This window comes from Thermobia domestica, chromosome 14, assembly GCF_964235325.1.
Source record: "Thermobia domestica chromosome 14, izTheDome1.hap1.1, whole genome shotgun sequence".
NCBI lineage: Eukaryota > Metazoa > Arthropoda > Insecta > Zygentoma > Lepismatidae > Thermobia > Thermobia domestica.
The window spans coordinates 119743331-119768898 of record NC_137467.1 but is presented as its reverse complement, the minus strand read 5'-3'; the positions used below and the strand labels follow the sequence as shown (position 1 = coordinate 119768898).

Sequence of the window (25568 nt, the reverse complement as noted above, 5' to 3'; positions counted from 1 at the left end):
GAGGGTTAACGTATTACTTATTCTGCTTGAGTCAATTGCCTTAGTTATTCGAGATCCGAACCAAATCTCATCTTTGAGTGGTGAACGATTATAATACAAACTCTTAACATACTAAATAACTTAAATATAAACCAAACTTAACCATAACCTATTAAAATATATTCTTAACACTAAAATTATTCCATTTCGGAATTCGAGTCATAGCTAATTTCACCATAAGATTGGTGCGACCTACTTTTAGCACTGTTCGGGAATCGAACCAAAATATCTCCACCATAAAACTGCCCTGGAATCGCTACAAAAACCAGCATCTCTACCATAACAATGGTGAGAGTTACTCCTAGTACTTTTCGGGAATCGAACCTCAGCTATCTCCACCATAACACTGGTGTGAACTACTCTAAAATACACACCCCGGGTCTCGAACCGAAAGCATCTCCACCATAACAACCTTCCACCGTCGTGCCTATATAGCATGGGGATGAAATGTAAAATGACGGTCGAAGATCGCTGCTACTCACCATCTAGAATGAGTAGGTACAGGATGACGGAAAGAAACCACATTAATTGACTTTGAACTAAAACTTTGTATTTTCATTAAAGCTTGTGTACTATTGTGATTGATCGTCGACTGAATATAAACGCAAGATCACATATCTTTAAGCAGCTAGGAAGTTAACCACGATGAACTCAAACATAGCTGAGATACACGTACCTTTATACAACTGATGACTGGAACTGCTATCGATGTTCTGGACGATCTTTATATTGCTGCCAATAGTCTACAATGGTCGACTATTGTGTACCATTATCCACTATAATGGTCTGCTGAACTATTAGATCTCCTGATCTAATAGTGGACTTCGAATCACAGAGAATTAACTACTGTGACATGAGTAACTATGTGAATACTCGATGTACGATGATCTCTTAGACTGAACTCTGAGACAAATGCTCTAAGACTGGTCTCCTGAGACTGATCCCAATCTCTAAAAACTATAAGGTTTTATACGAATATTCCAGACATCTTGGAATCCATTGTCGTCGACTTTCTGTATATCTCAGCTATTGGTAAAACGTTGGTTTCACCCGAATTACATCGTGATCAAATTCTCAGACTTACAAATTTCTGCGAACTCAACGATTATATCACAATCAAAGTGTGTCAATGTTACAATGTGACAATCTGATGACAATTCAAAAACATTACAAATACAAATTACAATATCTTACGAATTGACGACCAAGCGTCTAGCCGTAGAACATTCATTACATACACACAACATTGATGTCAACACATAAACACACACACGTGTTTACGTTACATGATAACACTTAGTTTCTTAACATTCAATTTATTAAATATACTTTCCTTTACCAAAATAATCTCTTTTTGAATAAAATCAATGACATGCCTCAACAATATGGTACCTCATCCCAAAACTTGTGACTGTTTTCACAGGACACATTTGGGTTGAGAGGGAGTTGTGCAAGTTACAATATTTTATCATTCGGGATATTAGTGATATGTTGTTCGGATCTTGGAACCATAGGAGATAACGCTTGGTTTTATTACTTTGGGGTTTTATGGCTGTTTGTATTCGGCATTCTTATTATGTAAGCGTCTATTTGTCATCTCGTTGATTTGAATGGAAGCACCACACTCTCAGTTCCGGGAGCATCTCTCTCTTTCTCTCTCTCTCTCTCTGCAATACACACATTTCTGAAGAAATTTGCCTATCGTAGACTCACATTGGCGAAATTCGGAAAAATTTCCAGTTTTTCCGGTCATAACACTCTGATACAACCCCTGATTAAATATACTTGCTTCCTCATTTTCATTGTCTCACTTCTCTAATAAATTTCACCGAAATTTTAACTTGTTTTCATTTAACATATTAAACGGGCAATACGCTCTCTTTTACTACCTTTCATGTGCTCTATGCATTAATTAAAAAAATAAATAAAAAATATACTACTTGGAGCAGATTAGAACCGCCGTTCTTTGGATTTGTAATCTAGCGCCTTAACCAGTACACCAAGATCGTTGCTTGGTAAACGCTTAGTTGTTAGCATATTTGTTGTATTTGTATTTTATGTTCCCACTTCGACAATTTTTACTCTTTTTTTCTTCGTTTAGCAGCTGTTTCTGGCATTCTCTTTCGGTTTCGCCCTTTATTTACACTATGCACTATTCGTATTCACAGTTTGTGCCCCTCTGCAATGTCTTATTCAGATTAGACTTTTCTTCTTGCTCCTGGGTAAACATTTGATTGATTTAATTCTCATACTCTCCATGGATGGAGCGCAGGAATGCCAGACTCAAAAAACAGGTGTACATTTACCTTCCTGATAGATAATACATGCCCCAACTGAAGATAAGGATGACGATGTAAAAGACAGTCTTTACGAAGAAGTGGAACAAATATTTGACCAACTCCCGTGATACCATATAAAAATTCTATTAGGGGATTTCAATGCGAAGGTAGGACGAGAGGATATTTACAAACGTATTATAGGGAACGAAAGTCTGCATAAGGAAAGTAATGACAACGGTGTTAGACTCGTGAACTTTGCATCATCCAAAAACCTAATCGTGAAGAGTACAAAATTCCCACATCGCGACGTTCATAATTACACTTGGACATCACCAGACGGAAAAACACATAATCAAATTGATCACGTTTTAGTAGATAGAAGAAGGCAATCTAGCATAATCGGTGTCCGGTCGTTTAGAGGGGCTGATTGTGACACTGATTACTACCTGGTAGCAGCGATAATACGAGAGAGATTATGATTGAATAAAGGTAATATTCAATGTCCGAAAACGGAGAGATTCAATTTAAAGAAATTAGAAGTGAGTCAGGTAAGAGAAGAATACCAACTTGAAGTTTCGAATAGATTCTCGGCTTTAGAAGGTTCGGAGTGCACTAATATTGACAATACCTGGATTGAAATTAGAAATAGCATTAAAACTTCAGCAAAAGAAAAATTGGGACACGCGGAAATACGTAGGAACAAATCATGGTTCGACCAGGAATACATTAAACTAGCAGAGAAGAGAAAGCAGGCAAAATTACGCTGGCTACAAAATCCGAATGAAATAACTACACAAAATTTCGCAGATATCAGGCGAGAAACTTCCAAAACTTTTGGAATAAAGAAACGCGAGTTTTTGAAAGTTAAAATTAAGGAACTCGAAGATAATAGTAAAAATAAGAACATCCGGGACATGTATAAGGGGATCAGCGAATTTAAGAAAGTTTATCAACCTCTTGCTTATATATTAAAGAAAGCTGACGGTACAGTTCTCACTGATATGAATAGCATCTTAAATAGATGGAAAGATTTCTTTGACGATTTGCTTAACACGCAACCAAAAACTAATGTGCGTGGAGAAAAGGATATACACACTGCAGAACCGTATATTCCAGAACCCAACCAAATAGAAGTAGAAACCGCTATAAAGAAATTAAAGAAACACAAATTTCCGGGTGTAGATGAAATTCCGGTTGAGTTAATTTTATCTGGAGGTTAAAAATTGTTGAACAAGTTTGTTACACAAACTCTTCCTCATTATCTGGAACAAGGAAGAACTACCACACGAGTGGAAAGAATCAATCATTGTTCCAATTCACAAGAAAGGCGACAAAACTGGCTGTAATAATTATCGAGGCATTTCTCTTCTGTCAACAACTTATAAAATCCTTTCAAATATTCTATTAGCAAGATTGACCCCATACGCAGATGAAATTATTGGAGATTATCAGTGCGGATTTAGACGAAATCGATCAACTATCGACCAAATATTTATCATTCGCCAAATACTCGAAAAAAGTGATAATACAATACCCCGGTACATCAACTATTTATTGATTTTAGAAATGCATACGACTCGAAATTATGCAAAGTAATAAAACCCTCATTTGCACCTTTTCAAAAATTACTAAAGATTTGTTATTCCTATAATTGGTGATATAGACTCCATAGCGTGCAGTTAATATATACATGTGTCGCTTTTATTATTATTATCTGAATGTTGTTTTGTCTACATTTGCTATGAAAGTCATCCGTAATATTAAAATAAAATATGAGTTATGTCTTGAGTATCCTGTGATTTTCTTATTACAGTATTTGTATGAGGTTAGGCAGGATCAGGTTAGATTAGTTATAGTTTAGGTTAAGTTAGATTAGGTAGGTATATGTAAATTTGTGTCATATTGTTTTGATTCTGATGTCATGCTTATTTTCCGGATAACTGAATGAATATTACCGAGTGAAGTGAAATAGAGATGTCAGGCTTCTCTTCCCTGTGAAAGGAATGCGTTCATTACTATAAATATGTTGAAGCCATACATTAAACATTGTGGGAAAAAATAATAGTAACTTTTTGGTGCTGCTTGTTTATTAAATGGTGTTTCGGATTATTTGTGTGTTTAACAGTGTGTGTAACTTTAGCTGGCAACAGTGTTCAAGTTGCTTAACGCGTTTCTATTGTTTGGTAAATAGTGTGAGTGTGGCAGCAAGAACATTCAGTTTGGTGGACCATATATCATGGTCGAAGATCATACAATACAGCACAAACAATAAGCCATCGTATCAAAATCATTTACAACGAAGGACCTTGTGAACATGTTTATTCTCGTGTATTATTTTTGTGTGCAAACTGAAGTTGTAATCATTAAATACAGTGAATTTATTTTGGGTTGCATTCATGTGGCATACGAACCAAGCCTTACAGTCCACTAGTATGAACATTGTTTTTAGCATTGTCATTGTACTTGAGTGAAGTTACAAATATATACATTCATATTGTATACACGACTCCAAAAGTGCATTACCACCTGCAATTCTCGTTTTCATGCAATAGCAGGCAACCCCAAAAGCTCGGCGGTTGGGTTGGTTGCGAATTCGAAAGGCGCTGGACAAAACCTCAATTTTGTAATAAATATGTCAGTGTGGCAGAACGCAAATAAGGGAATAAAACAAATTGTTAAAAATGATAATAATATTATCATGACGGAGATGGATGACATCAAAAGTTACAAAATGATCTTACTTAAGCAGTTCAAACAAGATGAATGGCAAGAAGCAGATATCAGAGGAAAACATTTCTCTCCTCACCTCCCAAAAAAAGAATCTCATAAAAAAAGAAAAAGTTACATAAAGTTACGTAAGTTTTAATATAAAAGCCCCACTCTATATTGTGAAAGTTGACACCCGAAAGGCAAGAACTGAACCAAAGCCAATGAAATTGTGCACAGATATTGTAGACGTAAAAGGAGGGAATACGAGTTTCGTATTTTCCTGAAAAAAAAAACGGTTGGGTAGGGCACGGACCCCTCCAAACCTTTTATCACGAAATATCAAAACTGCTAGTAACAGTATGTCAGAAGTGTGTAAAAGACATGAATAATTACAACGGAACATTTTGTATTGAAAATAAGCAAAAACTAAAGGAATACGGCCTTTTTAAATTTTCTGCGGAAAAACGGATTTAGGGGCAAAAGCTCCCACCCAAAATTTTGAAACTTGATGTCTGAAAGGCAAGAAGAATTGAACCGAAGTGAACGAAATTAAGCGCAGATATTGCAAACGTAACATGAGGATACGAGTTTCGTATTTTCCTCGAAAAAACGGTTAGGTGGGGCACGGACCCCTCCAAACCTTTGATCACGGAAAATCAAATGTGCTGGTAACAGCATGTCAGATGTGTGTAAAGGACATGAAGAATTTAATCAAGCTGCGTCTATGGACAATACGCAAAAAATAAAGGAAAACATTTATTTTAATTTTCTGTGAAAAAAACAGTTTTAAGGAGAAAAAGCTCAAACCCAAAATTTTGAAAGTTAATGCCCGAAAGGCAAAAGGAAGTGAACCGAAGTGAATGAAATTGTGCACAGATATTGTAGATATAAAATGGGGGAATACAGTTTTAGGATTTTTCTGGAAGTAACGGTTCAATGGGGCACTAACCCCTCCAAACCTTTGATCACGAAATATCAAAAGTGCTAGTAACCGTATCTGAGATGTGTGTAAAGGACATGAAGAATTGCAACGAAACTTTATGTGTGGACAAAAAATAAATGAATACTGTTTTTTTTCTTTTCCGCGGAAAAACGGTTTTAGAGGGAAAAATTCCCAGACAAAATTTTTGAAAATGAAGTAAACCGATGTGAATAAAAATTTTCACAGATATTGCATACGTAAAATGAGGATACGAATGTCGTATTTCCCTGGAAAAAAACGGCCGCGTGGGGCACGGACCCCTCCAAACATTTGACCACGAAAAATAAAAGTTCTAGTAACAATATGTCAAATGTGTGTAAAGGACATGAAGAATTGCAACGAAACTTTGTGTATGAACAATACGCAAAAAATGAAAGAATACGTTTTCTTAATGTTCTGCAGGAAAACGGTTTTAGGGCAAATGAACCCACCACAAAAGTTTGAAATTTGACGCCGAAAAAGCAAGAAGAAGTGAACCGAAGTGAATGAAATTTTGCACACATATTGTGAAAATAAAATGTGGGAATACTAGTTCCATATTTCCTGAAAAACTGTTAGGTGGGGCACGGACCACTCCAAACATTTGCTCAAGAAATATCAAAAGTGCTTGTAACAGTATATCAGATTTGTGTGAAGGACATGAAGAATTCCAATTAAACTTTATGTACGGGCAATACGCAAAAAAATGGAGAAGGGTTTTTTCCGCGAAAAAACGGTGTTAGGGGCAAAAGCTCTCACACAAAATTATGAAAGTTGACGCCGGGAAGGCAAAAAGAAGTGAACCGAAGTGAATCAAATTGTGCACGGACATTGTAGACATAAAATGAGGGAATATGGGTTTGCTATTTTCCTGGAAAAAAGGAGTGGGTGCGGCACGGACCCTCCCTAACGTTTGATCACGAAATATCAAAAGTGCTAGTATGTCAGATGTGTGTCAAGGACATGAAAAATTGCAACATAACTTTGTGTATGGACAATGCGCAAAAAGTAAACGAATACGGGTTTTTCTAAGTTCTGCGGGAAAACGGTTTTAGGGGGGAAAAGCTCCCACCCTAAATTTCGAAAGTTGAGCTCGAAAGGCAAACAGAAGTGAACCGAAGTGAGTGCAAATGTGAACATATATTGTAGACATAAAATGAGGATACGGGTTTCATATTTTCCTGGAGAAAATGGTCGTGTGGGGCACGGACCCCTCCAAACCTTTGATCACAAAAAATTAAAATGCTAATAACAGTATGTAGAAAGTGTATAAGGGACATGAAGAATTGCAATGAAACTTTTTGTATGGATAATAGGCCAGAAATAAAGGAATACGGGTTCTTTTATATTCTGCTGAAAAATGGTATTAGGAGGCAAAAGGTCCCACACAAAATTTTGAAAATTGACGCCCGAAAGGCAAAAAGAAGTGAACCGAAGTGAATGAATTTCTACACAGATATTGTAGATGTAAAATGAGGGAATACGGTTTCCTATTTTCCTGGAAAAAAGGGCTGGGTGCTGCACGGACCCCTCCAAACCTTTGATCACGAAATATTAAAAGTGCTACCAACAGTATGTCAGATGTGTGCAAACAACATGAAGAATTCCAACATAACTTTGTGTATTAACAATACGCAGAAAAATGAAGATTTTTTTTTGTTCTGCAGAAAAACGGTTTCAGGGGCAAAAGCCACCACCCGAAATTTTGAAAGTTGACGTCCGAGAGGCAAGAAGAAGTGAGCCGAAGTGAATGAAATTGTGCACAGATATTACAGACGTGAAATGAGGATACGAGTTTCGTACTTTCCTGGAAAAAACAGTAGGGTGGTGCACAGACCCCTCCAAACCTTTGATCCCGAAAAATCAAAAGTAATAATAACAGTATGTCAGATGTGTGTAAAGGAAATAAAGAATTGCAACGTAACTTTGTGTATGGACAATACGCAGAAAGTAAATGGATACGTTTTTTTATGTTCTGCGGGAAAACGGTTTTTGGGGGGCAAAACCTCGTAAACAAAATTTTGAATTTTGACTCCCGAAAGGCAAAAAGAAGTGAACCGAAGAGAGTGAATTTGTGCATAGATATTGTAGACATAAAGTGAGTGAATACGGGTTTCGTATTTTCCTTTAGAAATCGGTTGGGTGGGGCACCGACCCCTCCAAAGCTTTGATTACAAAAAATGAAAAATGCTAGTAGCAATATATTAGATGTGTGTAAAAGACATGAAGAATTGCAACAAAACTTTCTGTGTGGAGAAAAAAATAAAGAATATGTTTTTGTTTTTTGCGGAAAGACGGTTTTAAAGGCAAAAGAACCCAAAACCAAAATTTTGAAAGTTGACGCGCGAAAGGTAAGAAGAAGTGAACTAAAGTGAATGAAATTTGGACAGATATTGTAGACACAAAATTAGGGAATAATAGGGGACACAAAATTTATTTTCCTGGAAAAAACGGCCAGGTGGAGCACGGACCCCTCCAAACCCTTCATCACGAAATATCAAAATATCTAGTAACAGTATATCAGATGTGTGTAACGGACATGAAGAATTGCATCAAACTGCGTGTGTGGGCAATACGCAAAAAATAAACGAATACATTTTTTAATTTTGGTTAAAAACGGTTTTGGTTGGCAAAAGCCCCCTTCTACAATTTTGGAATTTGACTCCAAAAGACAAGAAGAAGTGGACCGAAGTGAATGAAATGTTTACTAATATTGTAGAGGTAAGGTGAGGGAATACGTGTTTCGTATTTTCCTGAAAGAAAAAAAAACTTGTGATTGAACCGAGGCGTTGAGTTGCGGGAGAAGTGGACCGAAGCGAAAGCAATTGTATGTAGATATTGGATATGTAAAATATGGCCTCTCGTGTTTCACAAGTGTCATGTCTCCATCCAATTTCTTCAAATTTGGCAGATCAAGTAACAGCAAACACAAACAGTATAGCGTATTTTATAGTATTTCAGGAGGCACCTTTAACCCTTGCAATGTTTTTTCAGCATAAAGAAAAACACGTGTCGATTTATTTCCAGTTTGCTACTGGTATGTCAAATTTGAAGCAAAAAGGATAGGAACACTTGAGAAACACGAGAGCCCTTATTTTACATATAATATCTACACACAATTTGATTTGCTTGGGTCCACTCCTTTCTGAGCTATTACGGTAATATTTCCTTTTTTTTTGGATGGGACCTAGGCCCCAACACTGTTTTTCCGCAAAAATTAAAACACGTTTCATATACTGTTTTGCAAATAGTCCCTTTACGAAGTTTCGTTGCAATTCTCCATATTCTTTAGGAACTTTTGCGTATGCTTATTTGCACTTTTGATATTCCGTAATGAACGGTTTAGAAGGTCCGTGCCTCACTCAACCGCTTTTCCCAGGAAAATACGAAACCCAATTATCTCGTATTTCGTCTACAATATCTGCGCACAATTTCATTTAATTCGGTGCACTTCTTGCATTTTGGGCCTCAAGTTTCAAAATTTGGGATGGGGTTTTTTGCCCCCTAAAACCGTTTTTCCGCAGAAAATAAAAGAAAAACCGTATTGGTTTATTTTTTGCGTATTGTCCCTACACAATGTGTCGTTCCAATTCGTCATGTCCTTCAAACACTTCTGTTATTAGCAGTTTTGATATTTCATGATCAAAGTTCTGGAATTCTGTGTGTCTCACCTAAACAGTTTTCTTTTTTTCTCAGGAAAATGAGAAAAACGTATTCCCTCATTTTATGTCGACAATATCTGTGCACAATTTCATTCAGTTCGGTTCACTTCCTCTGGCCTTCCGGGCCTTAACTTTCAAAATTTTGGGTGATTGCTTTTGCCCCCTGAAATCGTTTCTCAGCACAAAATAAAAAAAACCGTGTTCTTTTATTTTTTGGTATGTTGTTCATACACAAAGTTACGTTGCAATTCTTTCTGTCCTTTACACACATTTGTCATATTGTTACTATCACTTCACTTTCGATATTTCGTGATGAAAGTTTTGGAGGGATCCGGTCCCCACCTAACCGTTTTTTCCAGGAAAATACGAAACACGTGTTCCCTCATTTTATATCTCCAATATGTGTGTAAAATTTCGTTTACTTCGGTTACCTTGGTTTTTGCCTTTGGGGCGTCAACTTTCAAAATTGTGGGTGGGGTCTCTTGCCCCTTAAAACCATTTTCTCCGCAGAAAATAAGAAACACGTATTCGTTTATTTCATGTATAGTATCTACCTTTCAAATTTTATCAAAATCGGAGTGTTACACTTCAGAAGTGTTGCTTGTTAATAATTATATTTCTCTAAAATTTTATGAACAAATAGAAGGAATTAAAGCGAAAAATTGGGATCAATTCGAACTTCGGCTCCTACCAACATTGAAAGAAATGACAGCCCAAGTATTTAGATGCAAGGTAGACATGAAATTTAAAACTGAGATTTAACTATACTTCTGTCATGATTTTAATGCAGACTTCGAAGTTCTTAAATACTATACCCTAATTAAGTCAGGATTTCACATCCAAAGTAAGTTGCAACATAATAATTCTTGTTAGAAAACCCGAATCGGCAATGCGAATTTAAGATTAGCCGATACTTTAGATAGCATGGGGAAAAGGTGAAGAGTGTAACCTAAGTGTGCTGCCAAGTGGGTTGCGAGGCGGTTTAATAAATTGGATGTCTTCTACTCGGCAGAGCCCACTTCAACCGTTTCATTTTGTTTTAAAACAAAACATTTTTGTCATGAGTTACATTTAGGGATGCGTACGAGACGAATCAAGACAGGATTTTCCTGACAAAATTCGAGTCGAGACATGGCACTTCCAATAGAGAAATATAAATTTTTGAGTCGAGATATCACCTTTACAGCACATTTTCGAGACGAGACAGCGACAAATCTTGTCTCGTGCGCATCCCTAGTTATATTAGCACACACTACATGAGTGACAATTTATATTATGATAGAATATACTGAGCTTTAATAGAAAAAGTGTAGACACTCGATAATTATTTTATGTAGTAAGATTTCAATAGATTCAGTGCTTGATCGTGCCGTGTATGAAGTTATGAAATATGAATTGGTTTCAACAGGCGCGGATCCAAGAGGAATTTTATAGGGGATACAGCCCCCCCCATGACGCTCAGGTATACACTGGATAGAGTGAGTTTCAATCCTACTTTATTTACACTGGGTAATGTTGGAAACTATGGTTTAGTCCATCCCTTGATCATATTCTGGTTCTGCGGTGTTAATATCTGGTCAGAACTTGCTGTTCTAGAAGCCTTAAGTTCATACGCGATAAAATAGTATTTCCGCATTATGCACCTTTTTAAACTGTTTTCAATATTTGTATGTATCTTGAGATAAACCCTCTGTGAAAAGTTTGATTTATTGGATACTGTATTTCTGACGATGCTTCCATTATCAAATAGTGTATGTAGTTTTATTTAACATAGAATTGCATACGACAAAACAGTAGTAAACATTCTCATTCTTTTAACTTTTCGTGAGTTGATTTTGAGCTTAACGTCCCTTTCAGCAGCGAAGCTATATGAAACGTGGACTTACTAATTAACATCGAATCCGAATCACATGAACTCCCACCGGGAATCGAACCTGGGTCTTCCATGCGTTAACTTTACTTGAATTTGGACTCAAACGCTCTGAAGAGGATTTAAAACAGTGGACTTGCCACCCCTGAGTTTTTCAATGAATGTATTTCTTAGTAATTATTTTAATTTTACTTTTGAAAAGGTGTAAGAATTTTGCTTTTTTTTAAAAAAAAATCCTTGAATTATACGTAGTCAATGTTGAATACAGGTTTCATTTTTGTACGTGGCAATAGTAACTTCCATGCTCCCCTCTCTTCTACCTCTAGACACAGAAATATTGTTTTTAATAACGCCAAATTACGATTTTTATCAATAAAGAGTGGCTGTCCTACTAACTCTTGTATCGATTTCCTGCTAAGCAAAGATAAAGTGAATCTGAAAAGGTAGGGGAACGGTAGGTAGCGGTATGACATCACGCCGTCCTCCATGCCTACCTTTGCCCATTGTAATTTCTTAGGAACTGGGGGGACGCCGTACACATTTTTTGGAGGTGGGGGACGACGTCCCCTGCATTCCCAAGCACTTTTGCCTCTGCTGCTAAGTATTAATTGCTGTAAGGACTAACGAAAAATATTATGTGGTACTACTACTACTACTACTACTACTAATACTACTACTACTACTACTACTACTACTACTAATAATAATAATAATAATAAAGGATCTGAATGATAAAGATATTTTTTAACTTTCTAATATAATCTCTGTGGGCTTTCGCGAATCTGGATATATTGTTTTTATGAGGAACAAAGGGGCTTCAAACAACGACGATTTGTATAAAAGTCTTATCAGGTGTCTGACAGCTGACCTTGTGTCTGTTTTTTTTAAACACAATGTTACAAGGCACAGAAGCCTGCGGGCATTTTGCTTTTTTTTTTGCCTGAGTGTAGTTTCAAGTACTAAAATCAAGACTTTCGTTCTGTCGTTGACACGTGTCGAAGCAGCGTGTTTGCTGTGCGATGTTTTGCCTTCAGGCGATCGACTAGATAGCTAGCTACGTAGAAGAGTCAAGAAAGAAAGAAAGAAACAAAACGATATGCTTGTTTCATGGAGATATGCTTGCTTCTTGGCATTAAGTGTTTGAAAACCAAAACTGTTCTGAGTATCCATTTTGTTATTTCCATAATAAGTATAAAGGGAAATATTAATTCTCATATATAGTAGGGGTAAAACTGAGGGGGAACGCGAGGGTAACGTTATATATATTAGGGATGGTCGGATCCGGATCTGGTCGAATCCGAAGATCCGGATCTCGGATCTGGGTCCGGATCTCGGATTTCGGATCTGGATCCGGATCTCGGATCTGGATCCGGATCTCGGATTTTGGATCTGGATTCGGATCTCGAATCTCGGATCTGGGGGGTTCGAAATTCGGATCTCAGATCTTGATTCTTATCCAAACCCACATCCCACCCAAATTGTGATAAACTTAAATATCAAAAATTCGCCGAAAGTAATTTCACGAAGTCCTGACAGTGAAGAAGAAAACAGAAAATTAAGATGAATATTGGCAAGTCTATTTGTCTCCTTCAATCTACACTAAATATTAAATGCTTGCCTAACTAAAAAATAATCTGATTTGATCCGGATGAGAGTTCGAATGTCGAATCTAGGTCCAACCTGGTTGCAGGACCGAGATGAAATACATACATATTTATATTTGAAACCGGAATACAAAACACGAATATTTAAAATTTTTCAATACACCTATTTCATTGACAGTTAAGAAAACATAAACAGTTAAGATAAGTATTGACTAGTTTTTACGTATATTTATCTTGCTCAGTCTGCTCAAAATATCAAATGTATAACCAGTGTGCGAATTAGATAATCTATATTGGGGGGGGATAAAATTAGGCCAAAGGACATAGTCTGAAGGTTCAAATTTCAAAATGAGACAATAAATGCCTTACCTCCCATATATATATATATATATATATATATATATATATATATATATATATATATGTGTGTGTGTGTGTGTGTGTGTGTGAGTGTGTGTGTGTGTATGTGACATCTTTAGTAAATAAGAAATTTATTAATTTAATAAATCTACCGACAATAACTATGCACATATATATTGTCTGACATACACACACCCCACTAAACCTTTCTGAACGTGTTTTAATGTTGTACTCACTCTTGTCCCCCTAGCTCTCTAAGGTTTATTTAGTTAATAATTCGGCTCGAGCGATAGCCACGATCACAAGCATATGTTAATTTTTCCACTCATATTGAAAGCTTCCACTTTGCATTAATACATACAGGTTGCGAAAAGAAACCTACTTCAGTCTTGTGAAAACCACTAAAATTATCAGTTAAACCGGACATATCTTTTTTTTTAAAGAAAATCTAGATATTAGCCTATCAAATAAGGAATGGATTGTTGCTGGTCCCGATTTTTCACATCAAGGTCAAATCGAAGGCCAAATATTTAAAATCTCTCAATTCAAATTTCGAGCTTGTGCTTCTACTTCCCGCTAAAGCTGTGCTCATCACGACTTTTTTCTCCAAATATCGATTCCGTGATGGGCACAGAAAGTCAACACTTAAAAATTACTTTACTGTTAGGTTGAAGATGAGTTGATTCACTATGGGCTACGTTATTCAAATAAAGTAAAACATTACACTGAAGTTTTTCAGACAATATTAATTGCGTGGACAGCAAAGTGTACAGCGAAAAGATGGAAAAATAAAGGGTTAACTTAAAAAAAACGCTCCAGTTGAAATGCTTATACAGACACGGACAATGACACGGAGAACCAGTCGTATTAACAAATGCTGAAACAAATCTTGAATTATTCGCTTATTCACCTAAAAATCACCTTCATTAACATGTCTGCTCACTAGGAGCGTATCCTCCAGCGTGTACGTTAACATATACTTACGAGAGAATACCTATATCTCAGATTTTGAGTACAGTTTCAAAAGTTCATTTCCGTAATTTGTAAAAGCAGTGATTACTGTGCTAATTATCACAAATTAAATGCAACTTTTGAGTTGCATACACACAAACTACTAGGGAATGAAGACCATGCGCTAACAAAGAGTACACTGGAAAATGAAATAACATGTTATAACAAAAATTAAAATAAGATGATAATCGATACAAATATAGAGGATGAATATGACATATCCGAACTTCGCCAAGTATGGTAGAAGAAGCTATTTGTTTACTTCTTCTTGGCCAACCGCTAAGAACATTTATAAATCTATATGTGGCTTTGTTATACGCAGTTAGTACATTCAAATTCACAAACGATGACGAACTGAAGGGTACGAAGGTACAGTTGCAAGTAACAACCGTAGTCATAATAATATAGTTCTATTAAACAACATTGAAAATAGTGGGTAATTAGATGGTAAGTAGAAATGACCAAAACTGAACAGTTTACATCGATCATTTCGAAATACAGCTAGAAGATTAAATTTACAAGAAATAACAAAAATCAGTGAAATTTGGAGTTATACTAAGCATAGTTTGAGGGGGAAAGCGAGCATCCCCGGTGGGGATACTTCAGCTGACTTCTTTGGGGGGGAACAAAATGTGATTGAGGGGAAAATCCCCCTCATCCCCCCAGTAATTCGCACCCTGTGTATAACTTACAATTAGATTTAATAATTATTTAATAAATCACAATATGAGCACCGAGAATAAACTATGAATTTTGGTGCCCCTTATCTAGATTTGAAATTTCGGATTCATACATAGAATCAGGCTGAAAGATAAATATTTGAGATCTGGAAACCGAAACAAGTGCTAGTACCAAGATCGTAGCCGTTTGTACCTAGGTAGTGCGAGCGGAAGGCACTTGCACTAAGTCCGGGTGTACTTTGGGGAACACGAGAAACTAAAAACAGATAAATATTCTTTTTCAGGGGCAAGTCGCGCTTTAACATGACTTTTCATGAGTGTTGTGTTTAAATACGAAAACTGTAATGGCGACTTGTTTAAAATAAATGCCTTTTCTTTTTTAGCAATAAAGTTAGGTACTTTCACATTGAATAAAAATTAGCAAAGCACATTTCACTGATTAGAGTGCTGGTTCTTATGGAAGCTTTCACACTGAACCGAAGATTTCCTCATGTGGGTATCGGATTGCCACAATTCACCTTTCTGAAAGACGTGGTCTATCAGGAGGTCGGCCAAGATTCTCCTTTGGACTTAGCCTGTAGACTGCTTCTGGTCTCAATTATTCAAATATAGTAAGACTAACCATATATAAAGTTGGTTCGAAATGATTTAAAATGAAGGGCGCGGTGGCTCAGTGGTAGAGCGTTCACCTCCGGTGATTGGGGTTCCTGGTTCGATCACAGCACGCGCCGTGTGGACTTTGTTGTGGACAAACATCGTGCTCGTGGGTTTTCTCGGGGTTCTCCCGTTTCCTCCCACTTCCTTCATTCCACCATTTCACTCATTTCTCATTATCACCGTCTCCTTTAGCCTAACCGGCATAACCGCGGGACGTTAAACTTAAAGATTTCATTTCATTTCATGATTTAAAATATCACTAATTGACCTTACGGGTATAATCGCGATTTAAATATTCGTAAATCAGAAGAGATATAAAAATTAAGCGTTAAAATAAATCCGATAATTCCTAATGCAACCTAATAATAGCAATAAAACTCCTTATGTAACATTTTCAAAGCTAAGATTAACAGTTATGTTCTTGAAGAGGGTTTATGGCAACATAGATTATAAATCTAATTATCATAAGTAGTACCTCTGACAGCCCCGCATTTCACATCACCATCGCCCTTCATCCTGACAATTCCGGACATCCGGGCAATTCACTTACCCACAATGACTTTTCAGGCGTTCCAGTGACATCAATATCTCAGTTTGGGTTTGGGTTCATGCTTCGGTGAACCTTGACTATCACCATCAGCAGCTATTAGGGAATCAGAACTTATTTCTGTATTAGATAATGTGGGTAACTATAGCTTTTCGTCTATAGAAGACGGAAAACCTGCCTTCGGTTGCCCGTGGTCATGGGTTCAATTTCCGGAGAGGCACTCAACAATTTCGATGTTGACCCAGGATCGTGAGGACAATTTTGGAGTTATCTTAAGTAAGAGGTAGCGGACTCCAGTCTAGAAAGCCGGCATAAGGACTTCGAGTGTCGATGCGTTGACTACACATCCCCACTTTGAACATAAGCCCGCTGGTAGGAACCAAAGGACTGTCGTGCCAAGAATTTAGTTTGTTTTAATTGTCATAAATGCCTTCTTTATTATTAAATTTTATCCAATATTTTCTTTTCAACTAGTTTGCGAAACTCGGAGCTAGCTACTTGTTTTCTTTTTAATTCATGTTCATAGTTAGAAGAACTTATCGCTAAGGAAAAACAATCTTTTCAATAAAATTCGTCTCGCGTCTTTCGTAGCTATAAGTTTAGTTATTTTTAGTTTTTTTAAGTTGAAGGGCGGTTTATCATTTCCCCTCGCTTTCCCTATTTTTTTCTAGTTTTACCTATATTTCTTTGCACGGACATTGTGCCTATACCCACGTGCTTAGTGTGTTTCTTTTACAAAAGCGGGCCATTTTCCTGCCACTATCGAAAGTAAGAATGCACTGTATCAGAGAAATATTAATTGACGTATGTAAGTGAATATATCTGTGACGAAGTCATAATTACTCAGTTTTTGCATCGTACATAGTTTCCTCATCCTCATTAATCTCTTTACCCCGCTTCCTGAATTCCAGTTCTAGTATTCTTTCTTGATAGCGGACTGATGTCTGATGTAGGCTTATTAACTATAACATCAGCAATAAATAAAGTACGGTTTAATTTGCACTAATTTTAAAACATTACATTAATTAAATAATAATAATAATAATAATAATAATAATAATACGGAGCGAGCTCAGGCTACTTGTTATGATTCTTGCTTCGCAATTGGATAATACCTGATTCGAATTCGGAGACCAGCCATCCTGACCGAGGATTTTCCAGGGTTGTTTCTCAGTTATACTGGGCAAATGCTAGGTTAGTACCTTGATCTAAGGCTCTGGAGACCTTCCTTCCATTCCTTTTCCAATGTTTTCATCTGTTGATTACTACAGTGTAAAGTAGCCTCTGAGGATGTATCTGGTAGCTTATAATGAAAAAACAATAACGACTTAATATATCTTCACGAAACGTGTGGGTTAATTTAACTTCAGCCTTACAGTCCCAATATATAGCTAAAGTTTTAATATCAACTTCCTGACTTTTAAATACTATTTTCATATTGTTTCAGCTTTCAATTTTCTCATGTATGTTCCCACCGAGAATTGAACCTGAGATCACATGAACAAATGCGAATATGTTAAATATTTTTGAACACTTTAATATACAAAACACAAAACGCTTCAATGATACGACGCATGGATATGTTTTGGTTACCTCCTGCAATGTATGTTTAAAGAAACATGGAGGGTGAAGAAAAAATAATAGAAATCTCTTTTATATTTACTCCTTCAACAAACTCCCGACCTCAGAAGGGCAAGCCATAAGTTAGGTAATAAAGTCATACAAGGAACACAACCATATCGCTCTCCTGAAATTCTCGTGTGTATGTTTAAAAATCTACTGTTGTTCCACGCCAACCAGTCTATATTTTTTGTTGTATATACCTTCGAAGTGAAAGATATTCATTATTACATTTGTTGATGGTTGGACTCTAGTGAGTCAGAAACTACTATTAATAAAGAGTTTGTTTTGTCTAGTATTCCTGCGATTAGAAGGGCCTTATCTAAAAGATATTTCATTTGTATATGAGAAAAGGAGAAAGTTTATTTTCTAAGAATAAAATAAATATTATCAATGTGAAGCTAACATTAAGTTTCGAAGAGGAGCTAAACAGAATAATTTGTTACCATTTACATCAGTTTTCAGACTGTTCACTATACTCTGAAATGGGAAGAAATCAAACTTGGAAACATTTTACTAAAGCGACTTCGACAGAAAGTGCAACATGTAAATATTGCAAGGTTAAAATAAAATAAAGAACAAAAGTAGCACAAACGTGTTACGGAAACATTTAAAAGCACAGCAACCTACTATATCAGTTAATCCGAAAAAAGTTTTAACGAATTTTAGATATTCAATTTCAGATGTAGGTTTGGATACGAATCAAGATCTGAGATTCGAATTTCGGACCCAGATCCGAGATCCGGATCTGAGGTTCGGATCCGAGATCCGGATCTGATATTCGGATCCGAGATCCGGATCTAGGTCCGGATCCGGCAAGATCCGGATCCGGATCTCACTGGATCCGGGATATCCGGATCCGAAAATTTTTGGCCATCCCTAATATATATAATAACATAGCATATTTCTTTCCAAACTTTTATAAAAAGTATTTATTTTATAGAGTTCAAAATTCGGCCAAATGTTTATTAGTATTAATATTGCATGTTCACTTTTACTTTTTCTTGCTAAGGTAATATTAGAGCGCGCTAATTAAAAATTAATTTTCTTCCATTTAAAAGCTGTTTAAGGTATTGGCCGCGTTTTGCAACAGTGCAGAAGAGCAGATAGGAAGCTAACCAGGTAATTTCATTCTTTCTCTGCTCTCGCTAGGTCACGTGCGTAAACTTAGGGTTGTCCGCGGAGAACAAGAAACCGATGAAATGCACATTGATAGCAGATAAGAGCAAAGTCTGTTTTGTCTCTCTTCATAGATCGTAAAGATTTCCTTGATTCTACGTAAACATATCCGCGAATAATTACTTGTACAGGTATATTGCAGCTAACAACGTACGACAGTTTCAGAAAATCTGTCTATGTTGTTTTCAAGTGAGGGAAATCTATTCATCTTATAAAATCAGTTTCGAACTGTAGAGCGTAGAGCAAACTCGCTAATTTGTTGCATCAACTGACAAAAGTTTGCATACAGATCAAAGAGAAGTCTTAGGAAAAACGGACGACATACTAAATGCTGGTACTTACTGTCTGTTAGGTATATTTATATCAAAACTGTCTAATAAAGTTGATATTAAAACTTTAGCTATATATTGGGACTGTAAGGCTGAAGTTAAATTAACCCACACGTTTCATGAAGATATATTACGTCGTTATTGTTTTTTCATTATAAGCTACCAGATACATCCTCAGAGGCTACTTTACACTGTAGTAATCAACAGATGAAAACATTGGAAAAGGAATGGAAGGAAGGTCTCCAGAGCCTTAGATCAAGGTACTAACCTAGCATTTGCCCAGTATAACTGAGAAACAACCCTGGAAAATTCTCGGTCAGGATGGCTGGTCTCCGAATTCGAATCCGATATTATCCAATTGCGAAGCAAGAATCATAACAAGTAGCCTGAGCTCGCTCCGTATTATTATTATTATTATTATTATTATTTAATTAATGTAATGTTTTAAAATTAGTGCAAATTAAACCGTACTTTATTTATTGCTGATGTTATAGTTAATAAGCCTACATCAGACATCAGTCCGCTATCAAGAAAGAATACTAGAACTGGAATTCAGGAAGCGGGGTAAAGAGATTAATGAGGATGAGGAAACTATGTACGATGCAAAAACTGAGTAATTATGACTTCGTCACAGATATATTCACTTACATACGTCAATTAATATTTCTCTGATACAGTGCATTCTTACTTTCGATAGTGGCAGGAAAATGGCCCGCTTTTGTAAATGAACACACTAAGCACGTGGGTATAGGCGCAATGTCCGTGCAAAGAAATATAGGTAAAACTAGAAATGAGTAAAAATAAAGAACGGTCCGTACGATTCTTTTACTATATATATTTTATTTACATATCTGCATTTTGAATGACATCGAGAACCCAATTATTTTCCTTTTTTAAAAATCAAACTTGAGACTACAGAGGCCTATGTCTCAAAACTACTAGTCTTGTAATACTAGTGAAATTTCTCAAAATCAAATATTTTACACTTGTATGTACTGTAAAAAAGCGGCAAATTAAAATTGTCAGCAATAGTACTTAGAAATGAATTTTACTATTATTCTAGTATTTCTGCGTCATGATATTTGATGGATTCTCAAAAAACATTACAAGACGAGTAGTTTTGAGAAATAGACCGCTGCTGTGTTACACACACACACAAGTGACGAGTAAATTTAAATGCATTAATTAATATTTATTTTAGAAAACGAAATGTCAAATGAAGCCGAAAGGCCATTTTATACCGAAACATTACTAACAAAGGCAAAGAAATGTGGAAATCAGGCAGAGCATATGTGGGGAGTACATCATCCTGGTGATATTCGCCTGGTGGGACAGAAGAAAATTGTGGGTGAACTTTAATAATAATAAAAAATTGCTTCTTGATATCACTTATTGATTTTGCTCTATGGATCTATGGATTTCATTTTAGTTTGATTTCAGCTTCGAGTACCGTTTAGCAGGGAGGCTGTATGAGACATGGACCTACAGCGAGGGAATACGAACCCACCGGAAATCGAACCCGGGTCTCCCGCGCCAAAGACGCGTATGCTATCCACATAGGCCTGAGCGAGCTCTATGGAGCTATAGGGATCAATATTGAAACTGGAAGATGTAACCCACTCAAGTTTCATAATAAAATGAAAAATTTAAAAGGAAAATTTTGTGAGATGAAACTCCAGTTTACTGTTAAGTTGGTTATTTTTCTTGGAGTTGGAAGCACTGCATAACCTTCGGTTGGATTGCGCGAGTCGTCGATCGGGATGACGTCACGTTGCAGCCGAGGTTCTGGCTTTAAGACTGAAGCGCTTCGCAGTGTATAAAATGAGGTAAGAGTGTTAGGTCCTCTGAATGAAATAATGGGTCATTAAATTAATATTTTTTTCCGTATAATCGTATAGTTTAGTTAACTTCTTTTAAGAACTATAACAGTTCCTGACTATGGTTATTATTTAGAAGACATTATTATTACTCAATATATTTGGAAGCACTTAATTCTAAAAATATTGCGAAAGGAAAAGTAAGAAAGAAAAATAGTTAACTGAATAGTTCATGTTACTGGTTTTGTGTAGGCAGAGTTATGCCTTGAGTTAAAACATGTTGATTCTTGTTTTCCTTGATAAAACTAAAGTAAAGTCGATAGTCAGGAAGTTTAATATATTGAAATTACGGAAAATATTAAGGCTAGTGGAGACTTCAAATGAATGATTTGTCTTAGGTCTACTTTGAAAAAGGAAAGAAAAAGGAAAGGATTTGTAGAATTACAGTTGAGCTATTGCTCGTAATTCATGCATTTTGACCCATATTTAAGAAATCATTTCCTCCCACATGTTCATTCCAAAGAAAGCCACTTTGCAGTAACTTCGAGTTCCATACATTTTGATGATATTGTTGTATAGGTTTCTAAATTCTATATTTGGATTTACGATTGGTTATAATAATACTTCCGAAAATTTTGTCACTTGGAAAAAAAATCCTTTTTGGGAAAATGTTACTTGCTAACGGCGATTTCGATTAATGATATTATTGCTTGTTAAAATTGTTGAATGTTTTCTATATTACTATTTATATAACACGTTTTGGATTTGTTATAATAAAATTTTCCACTTTGTTAGAAATTTTTTTACATTTACAAGTAGTTCTAGAAGTTTTCCTGATTATCTTAATAGTGACATTTTGCATACAGTATAAGCCTTTTCCAGTATTGAACCTCACTCTTCACGTCGTCATTATTCTCAGCCGTGGGGGAGTGGAATTCTCCTTTCTCTCTCCTTTTAAAATTCTTATATTCAAAAGGGGGAAGTGAGGTGACGTCCGTTCTCGCAGGACTGTGGGTAGTGAGGGCTATTTAAAGATTATATGTGTATCGTTCATCCGTTACATATATAATTTTTAAATAAATATAAATTTTATACACTGCCCTGGAAAGGCAAATTTATGCTGGCTTCGAGGTCCGGTTCGGGGAGGTCCAGCCAAAGTGTTTCCCTTTATATTCTAAAATTTATGTGTATTTCTTTGGTCAAATTAACCTCTAAATTAAATAACATATTTTCATTATACTATGCCTTTCTTGTTGACTAATATAAATGTTGTATATGAATGTTGACATAAAATACTTAATACAGTGTTGCCGGGGTCGGATACAAAATTTATGGTTTAGTAGGTCATTGTGTAATAAGCAAATAATTATTGATAAGGTTTTAAAATTAATAGTAATTATCCTTTTGGTTTCTCTGAGCTCAATATTTTGTGGTGTGCTTGTAAGGATGGCACAGTCAAAGGAGACACATGTAAAGTATAGATTTTCGGATTCTTCAAGTTCTAGTGGGGATGAATTTCTAGGATATTCTTATGAATTTAGTAATCCTATATTTGATCATTCAAGGCCTTCAGCCCATATTCAAGTGAATCCTCACGAACCTTTACTAGGTGGTCAAAGTAGACCATTTCAGAATCAAAATTTTAACGTGGGTCCACAAAGTAATGTGGGACACAGTTCACAGTTTGCGAATTCCTCGCCTAATTTAAGAGTAGGAGGGAGTCAGAGCTTTCAAAATAAATATAGAGATCGACCATTTAATATGGCAGCTTCATTAAATTTAAATTTTGAGAAATTTGCTTCGGAAGGAATCTATAAATCTTTGTTGCATGATATTAATAGTCTACCTATAATAGATGGTACCAATACTGAGTCTACATTTCAGTTTTTATTAAAACTTGATAGTATTGTCAGAGGTAAGGGTTTGCCTTTAGATCTTGTGTTGGTAGCTTGTCTTTCTCGTACAAAAGGAGAAATGCAAGAAGTGATACAATTGTTTATTGGGGACGCTTCCCCTTGGCAAACAGTTTGTAGACATTTAGTGGTGCGATTTATTTCCACTATTGGTAGAACACAATTCATGCGATTATTTTTCTACGTTCCCATGCGGGAGGATCATTCATTATATGAGTTCGTAGATAATAAATTATCGATTATTCACGTACTTGATATGTCCTTTGATGAAGCCACCATTTGTAGTTTAATCACTAATATGGTAACGCCTTCTGCCCATCAATTTCTAGCTGAAAGAGGTATGCCTATCGATTTAAATCAATTGTATTTAGCTGCAGAACACTATGATGCTTTGCATAGGTATAGGAAAGATTATTATAAATTACGTAATCAAGGTAGTAGCGTACGGGACTTGGTACCACCCCGTAAATCATCTTCCTTTATCGGAGCGAAAAATACAAAACAGCAAGTAGTGTTGCAATCTCGTGAACCAATAAATTTGCATAAAAATTTAGTTTCTCCAGCTAGGTATTCTTTACCATCTAACTATAAAAATCTTGATAAGGCGGAATTTTCTCATAACCATAAATTAGAATCTCAGTACTTAACTCAAAATAACTTAGACGTAAAACAAAATGGTAGTAAATTGGAAAATTTGTTAGCGATTCCTGTTTACATTACGGGCATGCGTTTTAAGTGCTTAATTGATACTGGGAGTACGAACTCTTATTTGGCTCGACATCTTTATGATGAACTTAGAAAAAGGTGTAGAATAAAGGCAGAAAAGGTGAACGTTCAGACGATTGGCTTAGGAAATGTACAAGTTACAGTGGATATGAAAGTAAGACTATATTTTAAAATTGGAAGACACCAATTTAGTGAAATTTTCTTCATCGTGGACTCTAATGAGTTTGATCTTCTGCTTGGAAATGACTTTCATACAAAATACGATGCCATAATAGACATTGCGGGTAATTTATATAATATAAAAGCTCGGAAGTTAGTGGTTCCTATGATCCGAGCTGATGAACTTTTGTGTGCCCAGACTTCTCTCGCTTCTGCATATACTTCTAGGAATGGGGTGAGTGGAAAACATCCGCCATGCGACCTTGGTTGTCCGAAAGCTACACCTCAGCCTAGATCTTTTGGTAATTTCAATCAGAGTTTGACTCCATCGACTTCAGTAACCAGAGACAACGGAGTTAACACCACGTTTGACCCAGGAGTGGAATTCGTTTTTGGTCAGTCCATATTGCATCCACCGGAGATTAAACCTGAGGAATCTCAAGGTAATTATACGGTTCCTGATCAATTATTAAAATGTGATTCTAATTTACAGGAATATGTTAATAACTTGTTAACTTCATATTCTGATGTTATTGGAAACAAAATTGGTAGAGTAAAAAATTTCACTTACAAAATTGAACTTGCCGATAAAACTCCCATTCGATTGCAACCTTATCAACTTCCAACGCATAAGCAAAAGGAATTAGATTCTTTTATTGCCCAGCTTTTAAAAGACGATATTATAGAGGAAGTAGATTATTCTCCCTATACATCACCCTGTTTTCTAGTAACAAATTCAGACGGAAGCAGGCGGCTTGTAATTTCATACGGAGAAGTGAACAAAAAGGTGATGGTAAACAGCTATCCTTCTCCTAACATGGAGAATGTAATATCTAGTATTTCGGACAATAATATCTTTTCAAAACTTGATTGTAAATCATGTTTTCATCAAATTCCTCTGTCTGAAAGAGTAGAAATATTACTGCTTTTGTGACAAAAAACAAAATCTATCGATATAAATCAGTACCAATGGGATTAGTGTTATCACCTTTTGTTTTAAGTAATTTGATGTCAAAAGTCTTTGAAGGGTTAATTGGTAAGAATTTAGAGATATATTTTGATGACATAATTTTATTTAGCAAAGATATTGAGAGTCATAAAGCTCTATTAGAGGAGGTATTATCTCGACTAAGAAATTGGGGAATTACTATTTCAGAAAAGAAGTCCTGTCTATTTCAAACTAGTATTAAATATTTAGGGTTTCGTTTTGAAAATGGTAACATGTCAATAGACCCTGAGAGAATTAAAGCTATCCAGGAGATACCAAAACCAAAGAATAGAAAAGGAGTGAACAGAATATGTTCATTTTTCTCATTCTATTCAAAATTTATTTATGGGTATTCAGAGTTGATTGCTCCCCTTCAAGAATTAAGATCTGTAAAAAAAGCCTTTTAAATGGACTAAAGCTCATGATGAAGCCCTACAAAAATTAAAGGATGCCTTTTG

The 25568-nt window shown here is 35.9% G+C and overlaps 1 protein-coding gene across 1 annotated transcript in view; it reads left to right on the top strand.

Moving 5' to 3' along the window:
* Positions 1 to 24288: 24288 nt before the first annotated feature.
* The window catches only part of LOC145669978 (uncharacterized), a 45337-nt gene continuing 44057 nt past the window's right edge, over positions 24289 to 25568 (top strand). The window contains exon 1 of the mRNA XM_081738321.1: positions 24289 to 24565. Within this exon, the coding sequence (XP_081594447.1) occupies positions 24289 to 24565 (277 nt within the window). The remainder of the gene's footprint in view (positions 24566 to 25568) is intronic.